Source organism: Heteronotia binoei, chromosome 1 (genome assembly GCF_032191835.1).
Source record: "Heteronotia binoei isolate CCM8104 ecotype False Entrance Well chromosome 1, APGP_CSIRO_Hbin_v1, whole genome shotgun sequence".
Lineage (NCBI taxonomy): Eukaryota > Metazoa > Chordata > Lepidosauria > Squamata > Gekkonidae > Heteronotia > Heteronotia binoei.
Window position 1 is genome coordinate 72,679,774 of NC_083223.1, and position 19,961 is coordinate 72,699,734.

The 19,961-nt window shown below is 45.0% G+C and overlaps 1 protein-coding gene across 32 annotated transcripts in view; it reads left to right on the forward strand.

Annotated features, from left to right (window-relative positions):
* The window catches only part of RIMS1 (regulating synaptic membrane exocytosis 1), a 479,645-nt gene that overhangs the window by 342,397 nt on the left and 117,287 nt on the right, over nucleotides 1–19,961 (forward strand). For 31 of the 32 annotated variants that reach the window (XM_060235941.1, XM_060235653.1, XM_060235663.1 and 28 more), the window contains one exon: nucleotides 1,853–1,924. The exons of the other annotated variant lie outside the window; for it this stretch is intronic. In XM_060235941.1, coding sequence (XP_060091924.1) covers nucleotides 1,853–1,924 — 72 coding nt within the window. The remainder of the gene's footprint in view (nucleotides 1–1,852; nucleotides 1,925–19,961) is intronic. 32 annotated transcript variants of the gene reach the window in all.

The window sequence follows — 19,961 nt, forward strand, 5'->3', positions numbered from 1 at the left end:
CATATGGGAATAATGTAAGTTTTAGCAATATCACTTATACATTGAATTCCTAAGCTTCCCAGTAAAGAGGTTATCTGTTGTTTCCAGTAAAAAAGGTTATCTATAGACCTCCATGAAATGCTGTAAATGAATCATGACATGACATCTATTAAATGTTCAGCAAACAAAGGTTCCAGGGCATATTTCAAAACCAAAGGGTGTAGGATAAGGTAAAACAAAATAGAGCTGAGCTGGAGGACAATGAATCAACAATAGTTAACAATGTCTGGTTTTGTTACCCAATAGACCATCAGGCAACATCCTACCCAAGAGTGTGCTCACCCTTTAGCACAGCTGGCATCCCTACATCCTAAGCAGAGACACACCTAAATTCAAGTCTCAGAAAGGTGTAGTTCTGCTTAGAATGCTGATGTTAAGCTCCAGTTTCAGTAGCCTAGAATATCATCACAATTCACTGATGGACATAAAACAGGCAGACAATATTTCTTTGACCTCAAAAATGTGGGAAGCTTTCAAACCCTTCATAGCATTTTTGATGAGTGGTTGTGTGCCTGAGTGTTCTTGCTTGAGAATAAAGAAAGTAAGGTGATGGTTGCCTGCTTTCACCTAACTGTCAGATAAAAAATACCCAGATTACATGTGTGTGTGTGCTCCTGCAAAGAAAGGCAGGCTCTGAAGAGCACACACACAGTCCCGCTTCTTTCTCCTTCCAGTAGAAGCACAGATCCAGGAAGGCAAGAGTGGCAGGGCAGCGCCCTTCCGCTGCTGCACTTGTCCTTGCTGCCGGGGGTGGAGGGTGGGGAGATAGGGCACTAGAAACCCTGATGCTGGGCTAGCTGGTGGCTTGTATTGTGAATATGCAACCTTAAATCATGCCACTACCAAGCTTCCAGAGAGAAATTGTGAATGGTTTCCTGAATAATGGCTTCATTTTTTCTAAAATCATCAGATTCTTTCAGAGTGGATCTTGCTTGTGTTGTCTATGCAAATGAATATTTCAATCCTACATCTGAGTAACGTCAAGAAGTCTTTTGAAAACTAACGTACTTACTAAATTATGATGCCATATACTATACCACCAAAGGCAACCCAGAAAACAATGGACTTAGTCTGAAGTAACTTTTTCAGGATTTCACTGTAAAAGCAGTAAAGGACTATCTATATCTATCATTAGTATGATAGCTATGGTTAATTTAGGTATATTCTGTGGTTTATACTCCAGAATGTATTAATTCAAGTACATTGTAGTATTTGACCCAAATATTGAAAAGTTGTACTTCAACTCTTCATGAATTAGCTGAAAAATCATGAACATTCTATTGTTGTGTGATAGTTGGTTCATTGAAAACTGGGAAACATTTCAAAACTCTTTCCATTCTTTACATTCCCAGATAAGTTAAAATGCTGTTTAATTTGTTGTTAACTGTTGTTAGCCGCCCTGACCCCGTTAGGGGAGGGCAGGATATAAATTTGATAAAATAAAATAAAAATAATTTGACTGTGGACATAATGCAGCACTGCAGATTTTAACCTACAGCTATATAATTTCTTTATTGCTAGACCTTAAATAACAAATCATCTGCTCTGCAGAGAATTCTAGATTTTTTGTGATGATTCCTTACCTATCAAGAATGAGTGGTTATGAAAATGTTGCAAGTAGCCACATCAAATCAAGTCAGTTATCCTTTTGTTTCCCTCTTAGTGAGAACCTCAACTTTTATTCAAAGTCTTTATTCACTAACTGTTCATAAAACTAGTTTTCACCCTCCATCTACTAGCCAGTTTGTTTTAACTTTGTGATATATTTCCTATAATACTTGTTTTATTTCTTTTTTGGCATCTCATTTCACAGGCAATCCAGAAAAATGGAAAGATATAGCACCCCAAAGCAAACTAGGAAAGGCTCTGCATCAGAAACAGAAAGGTAAGATTCATTCGGTAACACACATTGTTCCTCAGTCAGCTCAGCTGCATTATTAGAACGGTGTACAAGCTGTGACTATAGAATGCTATCTGTCTGAAAGAAACAACACTTAAATTTTATGTTACAAAATAACTGAAAATTAATTCCACTATCATTTTAACATATAATCTGTCTGTGATGAGAGAGACATCCTAGAGTACAACTTGCTTGGAGTCTCATCCATGTCTGTTGCATGTGCAACTGACAAAGATTTGTACCACCAGTTTTAAACCCATGAAAGATGAGAAGTGGAGATGAGTTACTATAACCCAAAGTCATATTAGGAGCATCTCCACATTTTCAAGCTTTTTTGTACCAGTATACAGTTTCTTTCTGTTTTACATGTTGCATTGAAAAGAAAAATGTTTTAAAAGCAGTGTTTAATAATAATACAAGTGGGGACCCCCCCCAAGACTTTTTAACCCCTTCATTTCCTCAACAGGCTGCCCACTTGCTAACCAGTCCACCCACTTGCAGTGCTGACACCTCCAGATCCATGACTCCTGGGGGTGGGGGTAAGCTCCCCTTCACACCTGTCTGTAGCATTGCAGCCTTTATCTGCCTGGCTTGTAGAGGCAGTGACTTCCCCTCCCTCCTCCGCAAGCACTCACCAGGCAGGACCCTCTATCCAGTGCTTCCAAGTTGGACAGAGGAGGTGATATCAGGCCCAATCCCATCTGGAGGGCTGCAGTAACAGTCTGGGGTCACACTCAGAGTTGCTTGGCAAGGGGGCCACCAGTTTGTCATGGCTAGGGATGGGTACAAATTGGGAAAATGCAGTTTGGTTCACAATTTGTAGTGCTCCCAGTTCACAAACCATCAACTGTCACAAACTTTTTGGCACCAAATGAACTGGTACAGCTTGTGAGCTTTGTAATGTGGTAGAATGCCCCACCCCAAGCTAGAGACACCAGACTTGCAGGGCTGACTTTCCTCTACCTGCCATATAAGTTTGGTGAGGATTTATTAAGTTACACCTTCCCCAAGTAGTTGCCCCAGGAAACTACTTTCTGGGGAAATGGCAGAAATGGCAAATGCAGGTTCAGGAGGCTATAGAATTGACCCTGTGTAAGTTAGAGTTATCAGACTCAGAGGGGATCTTCCCCTGATGGTCCTCTATATGCTCTCCAAGTTATGTGCAGATTGGACTTAAAAGGTTATAGCTCCCCCCAACCCAAGATGATGCTGCCAGGAAAGTACTTTGGGGGGAAATGCAAGCACAGGTTCAAAAGTGTATAGAATGGACTCCCTGGAAGCTACACACACCAAATGCACAGGAAATATCACCCTGCCGCCCACTCCTTTACAATCTCTCCAAGATGGGAGAGGATTATATTTCTGGGGTCCTAGTTACGGACCTCCTAAAAAGGTCTCCCACATTTATATTCTCCCACTTCTTAATTTGAACACCTGTGTGCCATGAAAGTAAAATTAGAGGCAAAATGTGTTAGTTGTGGGGGGAGCTACAGTCCAGCACCTCTGTCTTTAAGACCCCAACCAGGGAGAAGCCCCACTACTGGTTGTCAGTGGTGAACTGGGATATCAGCAATGGCAGGGATGCCAAATGTGTAGTGGAGGATTCAGCAGAGGTGATGATGAGGGTCTACCTCACAAAGTTCCCTAAGTCACCAAACCCTAGCAGGATATAGATGTTCACAATCAAGAGGATATAAAATGTGGGTTCTCTGCTGAGGCACTCGGTAGCTAAGCCCCACTGCTTAGTGTGAACAGAGAGATGGGGTGGGTCAGAGCCCTGAGTCCACCTAACATCTAACACCTAACAGGGAAGAGGTGTTCACATTCAGAATCAGGAATAAATGGATATGCTCTGCTTTTAACAAGTTCTCTGCCTCTCTAACTTCAAACGGCCAACAGAGTAGAGGCTGCGGAGCTGTGGGTATATATATAGAATCCTGAGTCCATAGAGCAGAATGGGAACAATGGACCTTTTCACACTTACCGGTGGAAACCGGAAGGGAGTCGGTATTGTGCCGCTTGCAGTAATCCGAGACAGCGATGGGAGTTTTCATACACATGTTTTTTCCCCCGGTAGGGTTCCGTGATTGAAGCATGATTGAAGCGAGCCATTTCACACTGTTCCGCTCTTATCTCGCTTCCACCAGCGCCAGCCGGTTTCGCGCCGTTTTTCGCCCGCCGGCGCGCGCGATCTCCAGCTTTTTTGGGGGGGGGAACATCAGTTTAGATCGATATAGCGATATATCGCTATATCGACCTGTCAAAACAGCACCACCATAGGGATTGCAACGGAGCCTAGCCATCCCTATGGTGGTGCTGTTTTGACAGGTCGATATAGCGATATATCGCTATATCGATCTAAACTGACGTTCCCAAAAAAAAAAAAAGCCGGAGATCGCGCGCGCCGGCGGGCGAAAAACGGCGCGAAAACTGCTCCCGGGTTAGATACTGGACATTTCACACAGCACCCCATAGCGATTTCAACCCGGAAGGAGGGGTTGAAAAGTGGAAGAAGCTGCTCTTTGTTTGTGACGACTCAGGCACGCCTCACTATCGGGACAGCCGCGGGAGTGTGTGAAAAGGTGAGAGTATTCCGGTAGCAGCCAGTTACTGAATCGGGTCTGTCTGAAATGCCAGCAGAAACCCGTTACTGTTCAGTAACTGGCCAGCTGCTATACCGGAATACTTAGGCTGTGTGAAAAAGCTCTCTGTTACTGGCAGCCAGCTGTGCCTGTTAAGCTTTGGAGGGCCCCATTGGTGTTTCCAAATCTGGAGAATGGCTTTGAAGTTTGTAAACATTATAATTGAGTGGAGACAGTCTGTCTGGAAATGTATCAATTCATGAACCTCCACAAACCTCCTGTTCCTGAAATATTCATATCAGTTGCCCTGCCATGAACTTTGCTTTGTGAACCACGAATTGGCTAAAATTTGTGATGAACGTGAGCCGATTTGTGTCCTTCCCTATTCATGACCTGTAGTTGGTGAGATAGGACTACAATCTTCTTTTGTTTTGTTTTGTCAACTTTTAAACAAAAATTGAAAAGTGTTTAGGATTTTTCTGTAAATCTGGATGTCCCCACAGGTTTGCAGAAAGATGTCTTTTCAGTTTATGTGGTCCCAATCTGTGAATATAATACTACATTCTCGGTCTTTCACCAGTCGCGGACTAGCGGGCGGGGGGGAGGGGTGGCCCTGTTCATTCGAGAGGCTTACTCCTTCCGGGCCCTCCCGGCTCCGGAGATCAAGGGCATTGAGTGTGCCGGCCTGGCGTGGGATGTTGGGGAGGGGTTGGCGATCTGGCTGGTGTACCGACCGCCTAACGCACCGGCCAGCGCCTTACTATCACTGATGGAGGCCGCAGCAGGATGGGCATTGGAGCACCCGAGGCTTCTGATCCTGGGTGACTTCAATGTTCATGCCGATGACGTGACCTCCAATCAGGCGATGGACCTAGTGTCTTCCATGGCGACACTAGGACTCTCCCAAATAGTTACGACACCCACTCACCAGGCCGGTCACATGTTAGACTTGATCTTCGCGTCAGGAGTTTTAGTGAACGATCTTGCTTCTATAGCAGTGCCATGGTCGGATCACTATGCCCTCAAGGCTCGTGTGGACGTCCCACCCCAACCCCGTTTGGGCGGCGAGCTTATTTTAGCTCGCCCGCAGAGCCTGATGGACCCGGAACGGTTCCTGACGGCCCTGCGGGATCCCTGGCCCCCTGGCGATTCCCTCGATGACCTGGTGGAGTCTTGGAATAATAGGCTCACCGGGGCCATCGATGAGATCGCGCCTAGGCGTCCTCTGCGCCCTCGGTCAAGGCCGACACCCTGGTATAACCAGGGGTTGCGGCAGTTGAAACGAGGACTCAGACGACTAGAGAGGCAATGGCGGCGTACCCGAGATGAAGCGACTCGAACATCTTATAGAGAGGTTATGAAGTCCTATGAGGTGGCAGTCAAGGCCGCAAAGAAAACTTACTTTGCGGCAGAGATTGCGTCCGCAATTTCGCGCCCGGCACAACTGTTCAATACAATTCAGACTCTTACAACGCTGCCACAGGGCAGACCAAATTTTAATGAATTGGAAATTGGCTGTGAGGCTTTTGCGAATTTTTTTGCGGATAAAATCGCATCGCTCCGTTCCGACTTCCCTGCCACATTAGATACAGTTAGCGAACCTGAGGCTCCGTGCCTGTCTTCGGATTGTGTCCTGGACGGCTTCGGCGCGCTCAGCCTGGAAGAAGTTGACAGGATCCTCCTATCTGCACGCCCAACAACTTGTAAATTGGACCCATGCCCCTCCTGGCTTATTAAGACCTGCCAGAGGGAGCTAAGATATCCTATACGGGATATCATAAATAGATCCCTATTGGAGGGACATTTTCCATCGGCGCTCAAAGAGGCGGTGGTCCGTCCCCTCCTGAAGAAAACAACGTTAGATCCGACCGAATTGGCACACTACCGGCCGGTATCGAATTTGCCCTTTTTGGGCAAACTTATAGAGAGGGCAGCGGCGTTGCAGCTACAGAGCTTCCTGGAGGATGCTTCTGTCCTCGACCCCTACCAGTCTGGTTTTCGCCCGGGCCACGGGACGGAGGCGGTGCTGGTCGCCCTGGTGGATGACCTTCGGCGACATCTGGATCAAGGCGGCTCGGCGGTGCTGATGTTGTTGGACCTATCGGCAGCGTTCGATATGGTCGACCATCGGCTCCTGGCGTGCCGCCTTGCCGACGCAGGGATTCAGGGGTTGGCCTTGCAATGGCTTTCCTCTTTCCTTGACGGTCGGGGACAAAGGGTGGCGATTGGGGAGGAACTGTCCCGGAGACACACGCTTGAGTGCGGGGTGCCTCAAGGGGCGGTGCTTTCCCCGATGTTATTTAACATCTATATGCGCCCCCTTGCCCAGATGGCCCGAGGGTATGGGCTGGGTTGCCATCAGTATGCTGATGACACCCAGCTCTATCTGCTTATGGACGGCCGGCCCGCCTGCGCCCCAGAAAATCTGGACCGGGCGTTACAGGCAGTGGCTAGGTGGCTTAGGCTGAGTGGGCTGAAGCTGAACCCGGCGAAGACAGAGGTCCTTTGCTTAGGTCGCTGCGGCCCGGGAAGGGAACTCCCCCTGCCAGTTTTTGACGGCGCTCCATTAACAGCGTCGGGCAGGGTTAAGAGCCTGGGAGTGCTGTTGGAGCCTTCATTGACGATGGAGGCTCAGATAGCAGCCACTGCCAAGTCCGCTTTTTTTCATCTTAGGCGGGCGAGGCAGTTGGCCCCCTTCCTGGAACGTGACGACCTGGCAACAGTGATTCATGCTACGGTCACCTCGAGGCTGGACTACTGTAATGCCCTCTACATGGGGCTACCCCTGTGCCGAACCCGGAAACTGCAGTTGGTGCAGAACGCTGCTGCCCGGCTGTTATTAGGGCTCCCAAGATGGGAGCACATTCGACCGGGGCTCCAGGGTCTGCACTGGCTGCCAGTAATATTCCGAGTCCGGTACAAGGTGTTGGTTATGACCTTTAAAGCCCTATATGGCCTAGGACCTGCCTACCTTAGGGACCGTCTCTTCCCACACGTTCCCCAGAGAGTACTACGTTCAGGTTCACAAAACCTGTTGGTAGTCCCCGGGCCAAAGGAGGCCCGCCTAAAATCCACCAGGGATCGGGCCTACTCAATAACGGCACCTTATTGGTGGAACCAGCTGCCGGAAGAGGTGCGGGCCCTGCGGGATCTAGGGCAATTCCGCAGGGCCTGTAAGACAGTCCTCTTCCGGCAGGCCTATGATATTAACTGACAATGTAAAATATCCTGGATGAAAAAATGTATCTATAGGCCGCCGGTTTTTACTCTATCTTGTTTTTACTAAATTATGGTTTAATGGTATTCTAATTGTTTAAACTGAAATTGTTTTAATTATTGTGTTGTAAGCCGCCCTGAGACACCTAGGTGAGAAGGGCGGGGTATAAATCTTAATATAAATAAATAAATAAATAAATAAATAAATACATATGGCCCTTTCCAAAAGGCTGAGAAAGAATAAAAATCTGTGGATATAATGATCCATATCTGAAGTTCATGTGGAAAATTAGACAGTATTGTTCAAATTGATTTTCACAACAGGAATTACGTAAGTCCCTTCACACCCCATACACTTAATGGAATTGAAAATTTATGCATATGAGCTATTTATGTAGCCTGAATCTTAATAGTTTTCCTAGATTTTTTAATTAAATGCCAACATCCACTTACTTATATTTTTCAACTGTAATGCTATATGGTTTCTGCTTCCTCCGTTACTTGTATAACAAATGTAAAATTATATACACTTATATATATGCTGTAATATTGATGGAGAGATCTGTGTGCACTTTGATTGATGCCCAGAAAGGCTCCAATGTGTGCAGGGGCTTTGGTTATTTTTTTTATTGAGGGAACCAGTCCATGTTTGAAATGGAATATTCATTAGTATAGATCAGGGTCCCAAACCTTCTTGAGCCCATGGGCACCTTTGGAATTCTGACACAGGGTGGTGGGTGTAACCATAAAATGGCTGCCATAGGAGGTGGAGCCACACACACACAAGCACATACAGAGAAAGGCCAAATGCAGAGGACAAGAGAGCTAATTTTGGAAAATATACTGGGAAGGAGCAAGAGGCAGAATAAAACCAATACTGTCCTGGCAGCTGCTACCTAAGTGACATTATTTTAATCTGCAAAACCCATCAGATTTCCAGTGGCCAATCAGGAGCCCCATCTGGCCCCACGCACTTTCTTAAAACCTTGGCAGGCTCTAGGAAAGCTATTACCAGATGCCATAGATTGCATGAGCACCACATTAGAACACCGAGGTGTAGATAAATGCTCTCTGTTACAATATATTGGGGAGCTATTTTAGTTCCATGTATGCATCAAAGCAATTCAATTATGAACAGATCACAGTTTTACTTTCTAAAGTGTGATGTCCATGGCCACTAACTATGAAGCAGAAAAGCTCACACTGAATCTTTCTGTGCTGTTCAAAAGCTTGCTTTAATATGGTGACAGAAAGGCATCCTTCCACTTAGAAAGATTAATCCTGAAAAATAAATTATACATATTTGCTGTTAAAAAATTTTATTATGTATCCTGTGGACCCAGTCCAATGCAGTCCATTCTGTCCTATGGGAAGATAGCATAGAATGGAGTCTATTCTGTCCTATGGGCCCATAAGATACAATGGAATCCACTCTGCCCCATGAGATGGAATAAACTCTCTTTTGCTTTCCCACTGCCTGCAAGTGGGAGGGAGTGAAAGGGAGACTTGCAATGGTTCCTGGCCTCTTACAGCCATCAGTGAAGTGGGTCCACCTGTCAGCTGCTTGCTTTAAGAGGCGGGGAGTTATTGGAAGGCTCCCTTTCATTCCCCGGGCTACAAGTGGGAGGGGGTGAAAGGGAGACTTCTAATGGCTGCCTACCTTCCTGTCTGATTGTCTGTCTTCCTGTCATTTTTCTGGCTCCCTGTCTTTCTTTCTTTCTTCCTTCCTTTCATTTTCCTTTCTTTCACCCCTTTCTCCCCAACATTTCTATAACTCTCCCTTCCTTCCTTGCTTGCTTGCTTCTTTCCTTTCTCTCATTCTTTCTCTGTCTCTCTCTGTCTTTCTGTCTTTTTCTTTCATTCTATTTTTCTTTTTCTCATTTTTTCTCTCACTCCTTTCTTTCCTTCTTTTTTTACCTCTCCCTTCTGCTCTTCCTCTCATTCTTTCTCTGTATCTGTCTTTTTATTTTATTTCATTCTGTCTACCATCCTTCCTTTCATTTTTTCTCACACTCCTTTCTCCCCATCTTTTTCCTACCATTCTTTCTCTCTCTCTTGTTTTCTTTCATTCTGTTTGTCTATCTTCCTTCCTTCGTGCCACCTACACATTCATCACCGCCCCCCCCCCCCCGGCAATATTTTTCTAGGGCCTGTTGTATTTCTTCCTACAACGAACTTTACTGCTAGTACAAATATTAATGAAAGTTATTTCCTTCCCCCTAAATATCCACACTTGTTCATCTGACTCTGCTTTCTACAAATTATCTCTTCAACACTTAGCTTTTCTCTGATGACTTTTTTCTTCCAATAGAGCATTTTTTCCTTCCTCTGATTGATACAGTTCCTCATCTCCTATTTACAGGTTCCTTTATCTTCTTTTCTAACATGCAACATACACTAACATGAACATATACTAATTAGAGTGCAAATGCACATTCTAGATAACTTGTTCAGTGATAGCCACCTGAAGAACAGGATCGCTGAAAGACAATGTTACAGGACAGACCAGAGGGATGAGGACTTGGAGTCTGGTGGATTCAAATGTAAAGTTTTAAGAAAAGAGATCTTTGGATTACAGTGGATATAGGGCTGCCAGATCTCCCTGGTAGAGGCAGGGGTTCCCCACCATCAGAACCCACTGCTCTGCTGTCGATCAGCTGGCCAACAGGGGGGACTTACCTGGAAAAAAGAGCAAACCCAGTTAACATTGCAACAACTTGTCTATATCACTGGATCTGGAAGTTGGTGAAGTTGGAGTGATGCTCTGGTATTTGGGCAAAAACTCTATGGTAGAAGCCAAATTTTCCAGAGTGTTTGTTCAAATACCAAAGCATCACCCCAATGTTGCTATGTGATGACATCACTTCCGAGTCTCATTGGAAGAGATGTAGACACTTGCTGCAATATAGAATAGGCCTCCTTCCTACTCCCAGTAATCCACCCCCACATCCTCTGCCAGTTGCCATGGAAACCCTAAGTGAGTAGTTTGATTAAAATATTGACTCAGTGCATGGCAATATTGAAAAACTCCCAGTTGTGAATCATTAGGGAGGAGATTGAAATGAATAATTAAATTGTGGAATGCATTGCCAGTGGATGTGGTGATGGTCATGAGTTTTAAAGGGGGGTTAGAAAGATTTGTGGAGGAGAGGTTCACCAATGACTGCTACTCATGATGACTAAAGGGTAACTTAGCAATAAGTCTCTGGGAGGCAACATTAAGGGTAGGATTAGGATTACCAACTCTGGTTTGTGACGTTCCTGAAGCTTTGGAGGTGGAGCTAGCAGAAGGTGGGATTTTAGAAGGGGAGAGATATCAGTAGGGATTTGAATCTGTACAGTTCACCCTCCAAAATTGCCATTTTCTCCAGAGACTTACCTGCACAGTCTGGAGATGAACTGTAATCCAGATTCCAAACCCCTCCAGGAGGTTGGTTAAGTATATCCTGTTCATTTTCTTAGTGCAGTTGATTGGCTACTGCATAAAGAGGTTGCTAGACGGACCACTGGTCTGAACCGTCCAGGCACTTCTTCCTTTCTTAACCTGGGCAAAGTGATATGGGGTGGCAATCAAGATGCAAAAAATGTCAGCTCAGGGACATGACACCACACAGGTGGCGTCAATTTGAACAAGGAAGTATTCTTTTTCCTCCTAGGAAGACAATGTGTTGGCATTTAGTTCTATTAAAAATGGAATTTATAAAGAAGCCAGTCAAGATAGAGATGATTAGGATTCCCCTTGATTTGCCTCAGAACACTTACAAGGATAAACTTGATGGGGTGAAATGACAGCTGTGTGTAATATCTTTGGCTTTTTTATGGTCCTTCCCTCTGCCTCTATTGTTAGGATCAGTGTAGCCCTATTTCCTGGGCCACCCAATTGACCTGATGGTGCGCATCTTACATATATCTAATTATATACATATTTAGATCGCAATCCAACACAGAGGGAAGCATGTGTAAAAAAAATTGTTAGAAGACTAACATGCCCTTAATTCTGATTTGGACTGTTGCCTTATAGCATTTTTTAAAATGTATATGATTCTAGTAATTAAATCTCTGTATAGTAACAACAATATTATTACTTTTCTAGGGCAAAACATTGACCATTGTAAATGTTTTGCTTAAATGGAGGTAACATTTAACATTCTGAAACATTAAGAACAGCAAACTCTATTGGATAGCATGTTGTCAAAGGCTTTCACAACTAGAGTTCTTTAGTTGTAGATTTTCTGGGCTGTATGCCAACACTATCTTCCAGCAGAAGAACAGTCTGAAGACAACCTGGATGCACCCACGGTCCAAGCATTGGCACCTTATCGACTACATTCTGGTGCGCCAGAGAGACCTTCGAGATGTCTTACACACCCGAGTAATGCCCAGCGCAGAATGTCATACGGATCATCGTCTTGTACGCTGCAATCTCCGTCTTCACTTTAAACCCACACCCAGGAGAGGAGGTATCCCTCGGAGGAAGTTTCAGGTTGGCAGCCTCCAGTCAGCCGAAGTTAAAGCTGCCTTCCAGGCAAAACTCCAGTCAAGAATTGAGGACCTCAGTTGCCCCACAGACCCTTCTCCAGAAGCACTCTGGGAACACCTAAAAACTACCGTCCTGCAGATCTCTGAAGAAGTCCTCGGGTTCTCCACAAGGAAGAACAAGGACTGGTTTGATGAGAACAATCAAGAGATCCAAGAATTACTGGCAAAAAAGAGATCTGCCTACCAAGCACATCTTGCTCAGCCCTCCTGTCCTGGGAAAAAAGCAACCTTTCGCGCTGCATGTAGCAACCTCCAGCGCAAGCTTCGAGACATTCAGAACGAGTGGTGGACCAAGCTTGCAGAGAGAACCCAGCTGTGTGCAGACACTGGTGATTTAAGAGGGTTCTACGAAGCCCTGAAGGCAGTATATGGTCCATCATATCAGGCTCAGAGTCCCTTGCATAGTGCAGACGGCCAAGTGCTCCTCACAGACAAGGCATCCATACTGAACCGGTGGTCGGAGTATTTTCAGGTTCTCTTCAGTGCCAACCGCGTAGTTCAAGATTCAGCAATCCACCTCACCCCACTTCAACCGGTTAAAACAGAGTTGGATGAGATCCCCACCCTAGAAGAGACTGTTAAAGCCATCAAGCAACTGAAAAGTGGCAAGGCAGCAGGAGTTGATGGAATTCCACCAGAGATCTGGAAGCATGGGGGCACAGTACTACATAGCTCACTTCACAAAGTACTTGTCACCTGCTGGGAACAAGGCAAATTACCACAGGACTTTCGCGATGCAATCATCATCACCCTATACAAGAACAAAGGGGAAAAGTCAGACTGCTCCAACTACCGGGGGATAACCCTGCTCTCCATCGCAGGCAAAATCCTTGCCAGAATACTCCTGAACAGACTGGTGCCCACCATTGCAGAAGAACTCCTCCCAGAGAGCCAGTGCGGCTTCAGAGCTAACAGGAGCACCACCGACATGGTATTTGTTCTCAGGCAGCTCCAAGAGAAATGCAGGGAACAGAACAAGGGTCTGTATGTGACTTTTGTCGACCTTACCAAAGCTTTCGATACCGTTAGCAGGAAAGGCCTGTGGCAAATCTTGGAACGTTTAGGATGTCCCCCAAGGTTCCTCAGCATGATCATCCAGCTACACGAAGACCAGTGAGGCCAAGTCAGACACTGCAACGACCTCTCGGAGCCCTTCCCAATAGGCACAGGTGTAAAGCAAGGCTGTGTTCTCGCGCCAACTCTCTTTACGATCTTCTTTAGCATGATGCTTCAAAGAGCCGCAGTAGATCTAGATGAGGACGATGGTGTCTACATCCGCTATCGCACCGATGGCAGCCTGTTCAACCTGAGGCGACTAAAGGCACACTCCAAGACGATGGAAAAACTCATCCGAGAGCTACTGTTTGCTGATGATGCTGCACTCGTCTCCCACTCGGTATCAGCTCTGCAGCATATGACGTCCTGCTTTGCAGAGGCTGCCAAGCTATTCGGCCTAGAAGTTAGTCTGAAGAAGACAGAAGTTCTCCACCAGCCTGCACCCCAGGAAGATTATCACCCTCCCTGCATCACTGTGGGTGAATCAGTTCTGAAGACAGTCCAGCAGTTCAGCTACTTGGGGTGCATCATCTCCTCAGATGCCAAGATCGACAAGGAGATTGACAACAGGCTGGCAAAGGCAAACCGTGCATTTGGCCGACTGCACAAAAGAGTGTGGAGCAACAAGCATCTGAAAAAAGGCACAAAGATCAATGTTTACAAAGCGGTTGTGATGACAACTCTCATCTATGGCTCTGAATCGTGGGTTTTATACCGTCATCACCTGCGACTCCTTGAGCGCTTTCATCAGCGCTGCCTTCGCACCATCCTCAACATCCACTGGAGTGACTTTGTGACCAACACTGAAGTCCTCAAGCGGGCAGAGGTTACCAGCATCGAGGCACTGCTGTTGAAGACGCAGCTGCGCTGGGCAGGGCATATTTCTAGGATGGAAAACCACCGCCTTCCCAAGATTGCCCTGTATGGCGAACTCTCCACCGGCCATCGAAATAGAGGGGCACCAAAGAAGAGGTACAAGGACTCCTTAAAGAAATCCCTTAGCACCTGTCACATCAACCATCACCAGTGGTCTGACCTAGCCTCAGATCGCAAAGCATGGAGGCACACCATCCACCAGGCTGTCTCTTCCTTTGAGAACACACGCATAGCTGGTCTTGAGGACAAAAGGAGATTGAGGAAGAATCGCACTGCTACAGGACCAACCCTAAATCAGACTTTTCCCTGCAGCCGCTGTGGCCGGACCTGCCTGTCCCACATTGGTCTTGTCAGCCACCAGCGAGCCTGCAGCAAACGTGGACTATTGCACCCTTCTTAAATCTTCGTTCGCGAAGCCAAGCCGAGAGAGAGAGATGCCTGTGGTCTTGGCATCGTGAGACCTGTTACTGGCATCCTCAGAGATATAACCCAGAAAACTGGAGTTCTCTCTGGGTTAAAGTGAGAATAAGATGGTAAACAGGTAATTTATACCTACTCAGGAATGTGGGGTAGGGCTAAGTCATTATCTTGTAGAAGCTTCCCAGGCTGTAACATGCTAATGGAGGAGCTTTCCTGAGGAGGTTCTTTTGTATATGGATTGGCTATTGAAATTCTAATCTTATCTGTAGTCCTGTTGTAGGCATTTTGTGTTTGTTCAGACCTGGAAAACATGCCCTATTCATTTTTAAACCCTTTTTCTTCCTGTTGATATTTTGATAGGTTGGGGTCTCATTATTTTCTTTTAAATAAGGGAGCAGTTTTTCATATGAGACTTTTTCAGTTCTATTTCTGGATTAGGAGTTGCCAGTTTTACACATCACCATGTTTAAACTGGGTAGACAGTGGCTTTAAATCAGGACTACTAAGATGTGTAAATGCTTGCAAAATACAAAATACTGCCAGAGAAAATTGTACAATACAACCAAATCTTCAAATTACTTTAAAATATTACCCATATGAACAGCTGCTATAGAATAATCTGTCATGGTTTGTCAAATGATTATTTAGGTTTTATGACTGCCTAGGAGACTACTTTTACCTTTTTAGAGCTTTACCAAGAAAGCTGAGCCCCCTACTGGACGCAAAATGTTAGCACAGGAAGAATAAAGAAATCTAATGATATTAATATAGAATATAGAACAAAGCAGTAGACAATTTGCACCTTTAAGACCAACTAAGTTTTATTCAGATTGTAAGCTTTGTTATACATTATAGAATGTATAACGAAATGTCCATTATTTTTGCTATAATTTTATAATATGCCTTATGAATACATTTGTATTCAGTAGTCCATTCCAATATAAAGTGTGAGTGAAAATACAACCTCACTATTTTAATATTTGTATTATTTATCAGAGGGTCCACAGCTCAGTAAGTAGACATCTGCTTGGCAGGCAGAAGGTCCCAGGTTCAGTCACCAACATCTCCAGTTAAAGAATCTGTCAGTAAGTGATATAAAGATCTCTGAGATCCTGGAGAGCCAACTGTGAGTTGGCGTGAACAGTGCTAACCTTGATGGAACAATGGTCTGATTCAATATATGGCAGCTTTGTGTGTCCTGTCACAGATTTATTGCCACATAGATTTATTTATTGATCCATTAATCATACTGTTTCTGTATTCTGCCTGGACTGGTTCTCTAATCACAGTTGAAGTTCACTGGAAAACTCTGCAACTTTCAAATATTATTCTTTAAAAGGTTTTTAAAGCAACAGTTATTTTGTCCTGATGAAATATAGTAACCCACACTGGACATGTATTTCCCATGTAATTGCCATTTAACAGTACATGGTAGATTAAACTGTGGGTAGAACTTGTAGGCAGGCTTGCCTGTAAGCTTGGCTGGTGAGCTGAGCAGTATCATACGTTCTGCTTCCCACAGTTACTGAAAAAGTAATTCTTGCTCACAGTGTGGATGGAGATGTCTACAACTTGCTGTTGAAGCAACCATGCTGAGTGTTTTAGCAAATTTTCAGGAAGTGCTTGTCTACTTCCACTCTTCTTTGGCAACCTGAACAGGAATTAAGTTGATGAAGTAGAACATCATATCACAGGAGTAGTTTTCTTTTAATAATGTGATGGTGAAGTTAGATTTGTGGGACATGTATTATACAGAGTTCAAAGAAAGACATTTCAAGAGCAATCCTAAAGAGAGGTCACCCTTCTAAGTTCACTGAAGTCTATGAGCTTACAAGCAAAGTTTCCTCCAAGCTGCACTAGGGGGTGCTGGCACACAAAATTTTAGCCATCAGCACAGGGATTTTTGCCTCAATTTATGATCAAAGGCATTTTTATTCTCCATTGGAAACAATGAAAGATGGGGGCAGCTTCTTCTGGGTCCATAAAATCAGATCCCTGGTCCAATCTTTTTGAAACTTGGGGAAGGTGGGTAGGAGATGCACCAGCAGCAAATTTGGTGCCTGTACTTCAAAAAACACATCAAACCATTTGTGCCACATCAGCTTTGGCTCTGTTAGCCATAGGGGAGAAACAAAATGAAAAAAATGTCATCTTAAGGATTAATTGTATTTATGTTAATGGCAGCTCATAAGACAATAGCCAAAAGTTGGAAATCTGTAGAAGTATTAACATTACAGTTTTAGTATTCTGAGTTATGGGAGATAGCTATGCCTGAAAAATTAATGAACCAAATCAGAACAACTAAAGATAAAGTCAAAACTTCAGATTTCTTTAAAATGTGGCATGATTTTATTTTGTACATAACTCAGAATAATACTCCAAGTACGTTTAAACCCTTCCTCAGACTATAGGGAAAAAACTAAGTAAGACTCTCTCTACATTTTAACTATATAATGAGAGCATTCTTTAGGTCCTTTGTTCAGACCTATGAGATGGCTCTGAAGGCCACAAAGAAGGAGTTGTATGCGGCCTCCATTGTGTCTGCAAAATCACACCCAGCGTAATTATTTAGATTGATTCAGTCCTTGACCTCCCTGCCTCAGGGTATTTCAAATGCTAGCGAATTGGCTATTGGCTGTGAGGCTTTTGCAAATCATTTTGCAGATAAAATCTCTTCACTCCACCACAACCTTCCTGCCACATTGATACAATAAGTGAACTGGAAGCCCCTTGCTCATCTTTGGGTCCAGTTTTGGACCACTTCAGCCCACTCTCTCAGGAGGAGGTTGACAAGACCCTGGCAGCTGTGAAACCAACCACCTGCCCTCTTGATTCCTGCCCATCATGGCTGATTATGGTGGTGAGGTTGGGACTCCCCTGTGGGAGATCATCAATGCATTCCTGTCATCAGGGACATTCCTGGGTGCTCTAAAGGAGGCAGTGGTCCACCGTCTCCTGAAAAAAAAATCTCTGGACCCTACAGTCCTTCTAACTACTACTCAGTGTCAAACATACAATTCTGGACAAGGTAGTGGAGAAGGCAGTGGCAACGCAGCTTCAGGCATTCTTATAGGGAACCAATGTCCTGGACCCCTACCAGTCTGGCTTTCACCCTGCCCATGGAATGGAGATGGTACTGGTCACCTTAGTAGATGATCTCTGAAGACATCTGGATCGTGGCAGTTCGGCGCTGGTAATACTTTTAGTTCTATCAGCAGCATTCAATATGGTTGACCATGAGGTGTTGACCCACTGCCTCACTGATGCAGGGATTTGGGAATTAGTCTTACAGTGGCTGATCTCCTTCCTCCATGGTCAGAGACAGAGAGTGACTGGGGGGGGGGAGGAATTGTCCCAGCGACACCCATTGGAATGTGGAGTGCCACAGGGGGCAATTCTTTCCCCAATGCTATTCAATATCTATATGAGCCCCCTTGTACAGATTATTCAAATATACGGGCTGGGTTGTCACCACTATGCTGATGACACCCACCCTGCTCATGGACAACCACCTGGACTCTACCCTGGAAGAACTGGGTGAGGCATTGCAAGCCATGACTGGTTGGTTATCTCAGAGCCAGCTGAAACTGAATTAATCAAAGACAAAAGTCCTGGGACTGGGTCTGAGGGGGATGGGGAATGGGATCAGACTTCCAATCTTCGATGGTACCCAATTGGTGCCATCGACAGAAGTGAAGAGCTTGGGGGTACTCCTAGACACCTCTTTATCTATGGAGGCCCAGGTTGCCGCCACTGCAAGGGCTGCCTTCTTCCATCTGAGGCGGGTTTGGCAGTTGGTCCCCTATCTTACCTCCCATGAACTAGCCACAGTGATTCATGCAACAGTCACTTCCAGATTAGACTATTATAACTCTCTCTACATGGGGCTACCCTTGATCCTGCTCTGGAAACTCCAGCAGGTGCAGAACGCAGCAGCCTGGGTGTTAGCATCAAGTCCTATATGAGCATGGATGCACCCGGTGCTGTACAAATTGCATTGACTACCTCTTGAGTACTAGATCTATTTCAAGGTGTTGGTTCTCACCTTTAAGGCCTTTTATGGCCAGGGGCCTGCATATCTATGGGATCACCTCTCCCCATATGAGACCCGCCCCCCTGGGTTCTGACATCTGCTTCACAGCATCTTCTTGCAGTCCCTGGGCCTAAGGATGCCCAACTGGCTTCAACAAAGGCCAGGGCCTTTTCAGTCTGGTCCTCTTCTTGGTGGAATGAGCTCCCCTTGGAGATTCAAGCCCTGCAGGACTTGTCAAAGTTCCACAGGACTTGCAAGATGGAGCTCTTCCCCCAGGCTTTTAATTGATTTGGTGGGTGTCCCTTTGAACGTCATCACTTCCTTCCACCATTTTTACACTCATGGTGCTTGTATAGAGTTGACAGCCATTAGCCATACGTGCTGTTATATGTCTACAACTTATGCCGGAAATAGTGTCTCTCTCTTCTGAATATACTGCTCTGATTTATTGGAACTGTTTTATGATGTTTTAATTCTGCTGTTGTTTTTACTGTTGTAAGTCACCCTGAGCCTGCTTGCAGGATAGGGTGGGGTATAAATAAAAAATTAAATTAAATTAAATTTCTTTAAAGATTAAAAATGGGGGTGGGTCTTTCTTTTTTTGTGCTTGTATCTGTATATTACCTTTATGTTTTCTTTAAACCAATAAAAAAAAATCTTTTAAAATCCCACTGTGGAGCTTAAGAGGGAGCTTTGCTTTCAAGGGTCTATGATTTCACCATTTTGATCAATGTAGGCTTTGGAAATTCTACTACAGGGTGGCCAACGGTAGCTCTCCAGATGCTTTTTCCTACAACTCCCATCAGCCCCAGCCATTGGCCATGCTGGCTGGGGCTGATGGAAGTTGTAGGCAAAAAACATCTGGAGACCTACCGTTGGCCACCCCTGTTCTACTACATACAACAGCATTGATCCTTAGCTTTCCGAGACCTGATCCCCATTGTGCTACCATGAGACAGGAAGTCACATGCTTTCAGAGCCATATGACAGAAAGTAATGTTGCTAACTGGGCAGGAAACAATGTCTTGTACCATGGAAATGGTCAGCTGAAGCTTTATGACATGAGGCTAATAACATCACATGATAACTGCTTGCAGATAAAACTGATCTGACTAAATAGACAGCTTGAGGTACCCATTAAAAAGATGTCAAAGCTAAGAGGAACAGGGGGACCCAGAGTTTGATTTCATCACTGTTAAATCCAGCATGGATGACAAACCAAGAGAGCTGGGGATTGAAAACACAAGCCCTATACCAGGAAGTGTACCTTTGTGAGAAAGAAGCCAAAATCTGGAGTAAT